Source organism: Rhinolophus sinicus, linkage group LG05 (assembly GCF_036562045.2).
Source record: "Rhinolophus sinicus isolate RSC01 linkage group LG05, ASM3656204v1, whole genome shotgun sequence".
Lineage (NCBI taxonomy): Eukaryota > Metazoa > Chordata > Mammalia > Chiroptera > Rhinolophidae > Rhinolophus > Rhinolophus sinicus.
The window spans coordinates 46,109,958-46,119,269 of NC_133755.1; the positions used below are offsets into that span (position 1 = coordinate 46,109,958).

Here is a 9,312-nt window from a genome sequence, read left to right on the forward strand (position 1 = left end):
CCATATTTCAATTTTCATCCACTGTCTTAATAATGTCCTTCATACAGTTTTTTCTTTTCTTTAGTAAAGGATCAAATCTAGGATCAGACATTGTATTTAGTTGGCGTATCTCTTAGTCACCTTTTACCTGTTACCATTCCTCAACTTTTCATGATATTGACATCTTTGCACAGTACAGGCCAATTATTTTAGAGAATTTTTCTCAATCTGGCTTTGAATGTTTCTCATGATTAGATTCAGGTTACGCATTTTTGGCTAAAATACTACATATGTGAAATGTCTTCCTCAGGGATCACATCCAGATGTGATGTGTGTTTGCTCCTTAGTGGTGATGTTAGTGTCAAGCTCTTAATACAGTTTCCTGTTTGCTCCACTGTATGGTTGTTCTGTAAGTCATTTGTGGGAAAGTACTTTGAGACTGTAAATCTGCTCCTCCTCAAGCTCTGTACCCCACCCCTTTTAGCATGTATCGATGATTCTTGTCTAAATCCATTTTTATTGTGATGGTAGTTAAAAGGTGATTTTCTAAATTCATCATTCCTCCTTACTTATATAAGTCAGCATTCTAGCAAAAGGAAGTGCTTTCATTTTGCCTTGTTTTGTTTATTGTCAGTATGGATTCATGACTTTTTTCCCAGTGGGTTACAATTTATTAGTCTTTATTTATTTTGACGTTCAACTTGTTCCTGATTTGGCTAATGAAAGTCCCTTCAGACAGTCTCCTATGTCCTTTGATGTGCCCCCATATTTTTTTGAGCCCATTGCATTTTGTGGCACCGGATATCCCTGGCTCAGTTTTAATTTTGTTTTTTGAATAGGTAGAACATTAACAGTATAGTCAAAACTACCTTAAAGAGTATACTTAGGAGTATTACTCTCCCCACCGCTTGTCTTCCACCCTCGTCGTCCTCTCTCTTATGAGTAAATCGTCTCATTACTTTCAGATTTATCCTGTCCGTGGTTTTTATTTCCTCTTACACAAAACGTAGTATAAGCAGTATACCATAAATACTCTTTTACACTTTGCTTTTTGTTTTGTTTTCTTTAATATATCCTAAACAATCCTATACCATTTCTTAGGAATTGTCTTCATTCTTTTTTCCAGTTGCATTCTTTTTTTCAATGTATACACATCGTGGTTTATTCAGTGACTCGTTATTTAGGTGGATTCCAGTATTTGTGTTGACAAATAATGCTGCAGTTGATAACCCTGTGTACACTGTATTTTTGTATTATTGGGCATGTATGTTCTGAAAATATTTCTAGAGGGGGAATTTTGGGGTCGAAGGGTAAATGGATGTAGTTTTGTTATCACCCAGTTCCCCTCTAATGAGGTTGTATCATTTCTCATTCCCACCAGTAAGTACTATATGAAGGCACCTGTGTCCCCACAGCTTGTTCACAGAGTTTGTCAACTTCTTTACTTATATGCTAGTCTGATAAGTGAGGAATGATATCTCAGTGTAGTTTTAATTTACATCTCTCTTAAGAGTGAAGTTGAACATACTTTTCTATGTTTAGGGCCATTTTTATATCTTTTTCTGATGAATTATCTGTTCATGGCTTTTGCCTGTTCTTCTATAGAATTTTTGTAATTTTTTCCCCCTCAATTTTTAAAATTCTTTGTATATTAGCTCTTTGTTATCTGTTGCAGATATTTTCTCCCGATTTACTATTTGTCTGTTGCTTATGGTGTTTTTAGCCATACAAAAATTTTTATTTAGTTGTATAAAAGGTTTATAATCTTTTATTACATCTAGAGTTTGAGTCATAGTTAGAAAGCCCTCCTCTATACCTAGGTTATTGAGGAATTCAGAAGCATTTTGTAAAGCAAATGTTTGCTTACTTGTTTTTGTAACCCTGACTTAAATATCGACCTAATTTTTTTGAGTAGCTGGGGAGCAGGATACTAATGGAAATTAATAAAAATAGCAATTGGCTTATAACAAGCTATAAATCTAACGGAAGATGATCAAAAATCTCATCTAGACATCTTAATTATAAGTTCTCATAACAAATTAGGTAGATGATTTTTCCTTTGATTTAATGAGCATTAATGCATTAATAGCAAAATTGTATTTAAAAGCACATTCTTTTTGATGGTGATTAAAGTTTTGGCATTCCTAAAGCACTTGAGTCAAGTTCAGTAGCCTCTCCACAGACCTGGCATTGCAAAGGAGCACAGCTCCAATTTTGTTTGTGTGTGTGTGCTACATATTGAAAGCTCATGGGTACATGTCACATGGAGCCATATTTAACTGCTTGGCATATCTGCACTCACAGGCATACTTCTGCAATTAAAACAAAAAACACTGTTCTTCTAGAAGCTAGAATTACAATGGCCTGAGCCACTGAGAACCTGGAAGTAAGCAAAAACCTGGAAGCCAGTTTGAATGAATGAGGCCCAAATGGATGTCCCTTAGCTCCTGAACTTCCGTAGGAGAGTTCCTTAGACCCTCCCTCAGATGATATTGCTTTTACTACATATGTAGTTATTTTAGATTTGATTGTCTGGTATCATAACCAGCAGCATATTTAAGGAAGGAGGAGAGAACTGTAAGAAACAGACACATCAATCTAAGCAGAACTAACAGCGAAAGCCTCAAGGCAAAGGAACAAAAGGGAAAACTACAGAAGGCAAATGGAAAAATTCGAAAGAACTGGAGTCTTAGTAGAATATGGTTAATTAGAGTAAACAGCCACATCTCAGAGGTTGCAGGAAAGCCCTTTGATAACACAGCCCAGATACTGTGGAATGTTAACCGTGGTCATTATTAAAAGACTCAATTATATCTGCAAGAAAGTGTGTCACATGCTTTAGAAGGATTTTTATCAACATTATAGCATTTTATATGTAAAGAGGGGTTGTTATCAATAACAATAGTAATAGCAAACATTAAGCCTGGCGATTTATATGTTAAATTTTATTTATTTCCCAGCAACCCCCTGAGGCTGACATAAAGAACAGAAACTCTGAAACCCCAAATGAGTACCTATTGTGGTGTGTCTTTCTAGATCTGAATTCTATAAGCACATTGTGCTTTCTGGAGGATCTACTATGTATCCTGGGCTGCCATCACGGTTGGAGCGAGAACTTAAACAGCTTTACTTAGAACGAGTTTTAAAGGGAGATGTGGAAAAACTTTCTGTAAGTATCAATCAATAATCCAACTGTTTTGAACATACTTTGAAAACCGTGTAAGTAGGTTAGCTTGTGAATCTTGACACCCACCAGAGGGCGCAAGAAGTCTTCCTAAACAAATCCCTAAGGCAGTCAAGTACAGCCTTGAAGAGACAGGAAGAAGTAAATGATTCAAGGTAACGCTTTGTCCCAGAATGGTCAGACCTGTGGTCGCCTCTGTCTATATTCAGTGGATGGAGACGACTAAGTCCAGGGCCAGACGTTCTGGTTCATCTGTGATGAACAGCCTAGAATCGAGGTGCCTCTGAGTACATAGGAAGAACCTGCTCTACTATGGAGGGAGAAATGCAGCACTTGGTGGGCTTGTTTTTTTAATCTTTTTGGATTTGTGATCAGCCTTTAATGCTACTCTTGGACTGTGTCATATTTCTGATTCTAGGTTCTGGCTATTTCTTGCACATGTCTTAATCTCCCCAGTCAGATGGTAAAACATCACGTCTCCAATTCTTTTGCATCCCCATCAACTATCATAGCTTTTGAAAAGACTTTAATTGGTAGTTGTTGACATGTAGAATAAAAGGAAAATTTTAAGCTAGTATCTAAGATTGATGATTGTTTGACATTTATTTTTTTTTCCCTACAAACTGGACTATGTGAAGTACACTATATACTATGCATTCAACCAAGATCATTAAGACTGGGGTGGTGAATAGACTGTTGGGGGGTGGGGGCGGGAGAAGAAAGGTGGATGTAGAAAGGCAGCTTCAGAGGCTCTGAGGAGGGAGCAAGTGGTAGAGGTTTATAAACTAGAGGAGGAAGAGTGAAACGATTGTCTTGGAGAGAAGAGAGAGAGGAGAGAAATATAATGTGATTGCCAAGTCGCACTAAAGGGCCCGATGAGGTAAGTGATGTACTTAAAGTAAGATGCTGAGTTTCTCTCCTGTAGTGTTCAGGTGCTTGAGGGCAGGAACAAGGAGAGAGTTGATCAGCTGAGTTGGATTTTTGTCAAGTGAGTGTGTGAGGGAGAGGACAGTCACTAAGGACAATGTCGGGAAATGATGGCGCATGCACACACCTGCAGTAAGAGCAGGTACAAGTAGGAATCACCTGGGGATCTGTAGGTGACTTTGGCAAGGCGTGGTGGATGGAGTGGCCTATAGACATCTCAGAGGGGCTATGGGGTGTAGGGAGGAGGCAGAGCAGCAGCAGCAGTGAAGAAGAAGAAAAATTCCTGTACGCAGTCCTCCTGGGTTAGGAAGGTACAGTGAGAGAAGCAGCCGCCAGCTGCCTCGGGGCCTGCCCGAGCCCTCCCTTAGAGCAGGGGTGGCCCACCGCAGCTCTCTGCCCAAACCTGCTGGTTTTTTAATAAGTAGCCAGGACCATTCTTTTACAGAGTGGTAACCTATTGTCACATACTATCTGTGGCTGCCAGAGAGACCTGCAAAGCCTCAAGTATTTACTGTCTGGCTCTTTACAGAAAGAGTTTGCTGACCCCTGCCTAAGAGCAAAACAGTAATTCGAACAATTAAACCAATAGATTAGCCTCAGAATTGATTAATAAGTAACTGGTGTTTTAATATGTCATCCTACAGTTCATTTACGTGACATAAAGACAGTTACAGAATGACATAGTTACTTGGAGTCTTTTCTTTCTGCAGGATTTGTGAAACTGTAAATCAAACTGCACCTCATTTTAAGGTTTCTCTTTTAGGTGTTGACTGACCGAACAGATTGAGGTGTGTCCTTGTTAGAAGTTAGTCCTGGCCATAGAGCATAACACTTTTCCCACTTGTCTTTCATTTTGGTTACTGTGTTCATTTTTTCCAATATCCCAGTGATTTATTTTGACCATATTTGGTCTTTTTGAGACTATTTCATTTGCATTTGAGACAGCAGAAAGTAAGCTTTGCTTATAAGAAAAGAACTTCAGTTTTACTCTATTTCATGGGACTACAATCATGAGACCTTGAAGAAACCATAGAAGTCCTTTTATCCAAGCTTCGTTTGACAATCAGCTGAGTGACTGACCCATGCGGTCATCCACCCTTTTGATGGGAAAAGCTGCCACAATCAGAACTGTGGTATTTGGGCTTCCCGTAGGGTGATCGTGGAATTTATCATTCAAATCAGAACACTTTTGATGGGTGCTGTTATGAATAATGATGGGGTGACAGGTGTAAATCACGACTATTCTAAGTACACTGGGGACGGATGTGTGATATCCTAGCTATGAGCTTTGGGCAAATTCTAGAATGTCTCTATATGTCAGATACCAAATCCTGCTGTCCTACTTACATCACAGGACTTTTGTGAGAATGCAACAAGAGAATATATGAAAAAGTCATGTTTAGAATGCAGAAAACACTATGCACATGTGACGTTTTATCATCTCTTTCTCCTTTAGAAATTTAAGATTCGCATTGAAGACCCACCCCGCAGAAAGCACATGGTGTTCCTGGGTGGTGCAGTTCTAGCAGATATCATGAAAGACAAAGACAACTTCTGGATGACCCGACAAGAATACCAAGAAAAGGGTGTCCGTGTGCTGGAGAAACTTGGTGTGACTGTTCGATAAACTCCCACATTTGTTCCCATCACACCCCTAATGCTTTCTTTTTTCCTTTATTGCCAATCTTTGAACTCATTCAATTCCAGGACATGGAAGAGGCCTCTCTGTGCCCTTTGACTGGAAAGGTCAGGTTTTATTCTGGTGTCTTGGGGAAGCTTTATTAAATTTTTGTTAATGTGGGTATATCTTGACTGTTTAATTCAGCCACTTCCCTACATACACAAGAGAGGGCAAAGGGTCCTGTCTGCTGCTTTGTTTCTTCTAAGTAGGCATTGAGATCATTCCTGTCGGCTTCCTATTTTCACTTGACTGCTCTAACGCTGCTAGTTTTAGCACAGTAGGCGGTATGCCTTTATTAGCATAAGAAAAAAACTTAACAGGAGCTTTTACATATTATTGGGGAGGGGGTGGTAAGGGCTGAGCAGGCAGCTGCTGAACCATTGGTGGCATTTCCTCTAGTGTGTCTTGCAGTGGTTACTGGTACAGATTTAAGTACCTTAAAGCTCTGGTATTAACATTTTAGGGAAATGTTAGGCTCAGAACTAAGGTGTTTGGGGTGGGTTTTGCCTAGGGGTGGGGGGGGTCTTTTGATTTTTATTTTTGAGTTTTTCTGCTTGGGGGTACTACATAAGATGAACTTTATTTACAATACTTTGATTTGGCAGGTTTTCTTCTTCTTTTGGTCTGCCTGGAACTGTTTCCATATGATATAAAAAACAAGTATAGTATTCCATTACCATGTGGCTTAGGGACTTGTTTTTTAAAAATCAACCATGTTATCTGGGACTAGACTTCTTAGAAATCTATCAATGGAAAAGTAACATTTAAAAAATGCTTTTAGAAATTCAAATTACAGATAAAAAAATGTGCTTAAGAGCTGGTATTTTCTAAGTACGTTTGTTTATACCAGAAGCATTAAGGTAACCCGGTGCCAAGTACCATTTTTGCAAATTATTCTTTTATAAGCAACTGACCAGTGCTTATTTAATAAAAACAGGTAGCTACATATAAATAATTACTGGCAGTAGGTTATAATTGTTGGGTTAAAAATAACATTGAAATATGGGACTTGTTGCCAGTTGAGTAATTTTCATTAGTTTTTTGTTTTGATTTGAAACCTGGAAGTGGAATGAAGTTTGACTATTTAAAATGTTGCCTCCCCCCAAAAAAAATCAAGATTTAAGTTTGTATCTGTACTGAAAAATTAATCATAACTACTAAATCTCAGCCATCTTACACTTGAAGGAAGAGTTGTTGGTAATTTGTGAATGTTAGCAGACTTTCCTGCGTGTGTCAGAAAATCATATTTATGAATCCTGTCAGAATTGCTTGATATCTGAAAACATATCTAGTATTCAGGCTTGAATTCTTTCTAAATTTTAAAAATAAAGTAATAAATTGTATCATGCTAAGTAAAAATGCAGATTCTGGGAAAATGGTTTTTGGGTTTTCTTTTTATTTCAAAACATTCTTTACTGGTAATGAAAGAAGAAAGCTTTGCTTTGAAAGGAGAAGCTTATTTTTTGGGCTGATTGCAATTGGAGAAATTACTGGTTTTAGAATCTCTTTTGTGAGAAAACTTAAAAATCAGTTAATATGAAATAAGCAGCAAAAGAAGGTTAGTTTTAATTATGCAGCTTCTGTTAATATTAAGTATTTTTTCTCTGTTTTACCTCAATTTGAACAAATGAGAGAAGTTTGCATGCTGGACATGCTTTGTACGTGTGCATAGCCTATGAATAACATCTACTAGATTTTAGGGACATAGATGTCGGTCACTCTGGAATTCTGAAGTGTTCCTAAATCACATTCTCAGAAATCCCCCCGGCCTTTTGAGTCCTGGCCTTGCTAAAAGACAGTGTAGGACCAGTACCTACTAGCTGTTCATTTCAGGTAAATGGATTGACCTTGGCCTTTGGTCATGATTTTAAAATATGGGGGTAGAAAACAACAAACAGTGGGATGAGCGCTTAAATAAATCAAGGAGACTATTTATCATCTGTCCCTTGACTGTAGAATTTGGTTTTAATTTCATGATCTGCTAGCAAACATGACATTAAAATGGTGTATTAATATATATATATATAGTATAATTTTTAAATTCCATTTTATAATTTTCCTAGCCCAAGGTGAACTAACGCATTTAGTAATTTGGGGGGTGGGAGAATTATTGTGTTTAATTGGAGTTGTCTGGTATGAGTTCCTAAGAAATTTTTTTTCTTTTTAAAAGAGATGTGATATTTAGCTCTTGAAAACCAGTGTCATTAAATTTCCAGTAATAATTAAAATTCTCTCCTTTTAAAATCAGAATTGCCAATGCCTTGACCTCTGAGAAAGGTTTCTTAGAAATGGTTCCTACATTTAAACTTTTTTCTTGAAGACGTGATATTGGATGTTGACTTTACACAGTTCTGAGCACTGTTAATAATATCTGGAAAGTATTTTGAGAGATCAATGGAAAGTTAAACGTTCTGAATGTAATGAATACACTTTTTGATTCAGAAAATAAAATCAGATTTTTCAAAGTAAGTTTGAATTTTGTCTTTGTTTTCCTCTTGATAATTTTTAGTTTCATTTTCTTATTTTTATTTTCATTTTTGCTAATGCAAGATGGGTTGACAACTTTATGCTAGTTATTAGGCAGAGTTCAGTTCAGTGTTCTATTGTTTGACCAAAATACCTCTTTATTTCTGGTATGAATTTTAAATACATAAAGGGGAAAAAAAGAGCAAATTAGAGCTACCGCTGTATTAGATATTTCTTTTCCTCAAGCAGACTTTTGTTTCCAGGCTTTCATAGTACTGGGAATGGTAGCTATACCTGTATGGACTGTGCCTCTTTTCAAAGATATTTTAGCTTATCTGCAGACTTTCAGGCATATTTTTAATAAAACAACTAAAGAAGGATGAAAATGTATTAAACTGACCCTTTCTTGCTTTTATACTTGCCTTTGAGGATGGATGCTGGTGAGTAGACTTGTGTTTGTTTTTCCCTCAGGAACTTGTATGCTTGAACCTCTCTTCTCCCTTCATGGCCAGAGTCCCCCAGGACCTCCTGAAGTTTGCCTCTGGTGTCTTTGATCCAGTCTCTTCTTAGTTGCCAGAAGTATAGTGTGATAGCTATCTCCACATGTTAACAGAAGAAGAAAATACTGGGCACTGCAAAAAGTGTCCTTCTGAATGGAATGAAAGTCTAATTTTTTTTTCTTTGACCCACAGACTTTGACCACTGTACAATTGAGTGCATTTATTCACTGTACTAATTTTAGAACCATCAAAGAAGTTATCCAAGTGAACCATAAACTCAAGGATCGATTTTAGCTCAGTAACATGCTATCTACCCTTGGGCTAACTGGTCAAACTGCCCACAGTACCTGGGGTATTTGTAGATTTGTTATTTTTCCTCCAGGTCAAATTCTGTGACCTATTAAAAGATTGAAAATGCTTCATCAGAGCAGAGATAAGTGGAGGAAGAGGGAGGAGAAAGCATATGTGTACTTATTATAAGTATCCCAATTTATAACATGTTATGTGCAGATATAAAATATCTAACTGGGTAGGGGGAATCCAAATGATTTCTCTTTGAAAGAACGGAGTTCCTG

The 9,312-nt window shown here is 37.4% G+C and overlaps 1 protein-coding gene across 2 annotated transcripts in view; it reads left to right on the forward strand.

The window, feature by feature from the left end:
* Positions 1–8,240, forward strand: part of ACTR2 (actin related protein 2) — a 32,835-nt gene extending 24,595 nt beyond the window's left edge. For both annotated transcript variants that reach the window (XM_019718094.2, XM_019718100.2), the window contains 2 exons: positions 3,016–3,148; positions 5,547–8,240. In XM_019718094.2, the coding sequence (XP_019573653.1) occupies positions 3,016–3,148; positions 5,547–5,717 (304 nt within the window). In that variant the 3' untranslated portion in view covers positions 5,718–8,240. The remainder of the gene's footprint in view (positions 1–3,015; positions 3,149–5,546) is intronic.
* The last annotated feature ends 1,072 nt before the right edge of the window (positions 8,241–9,312 follow it).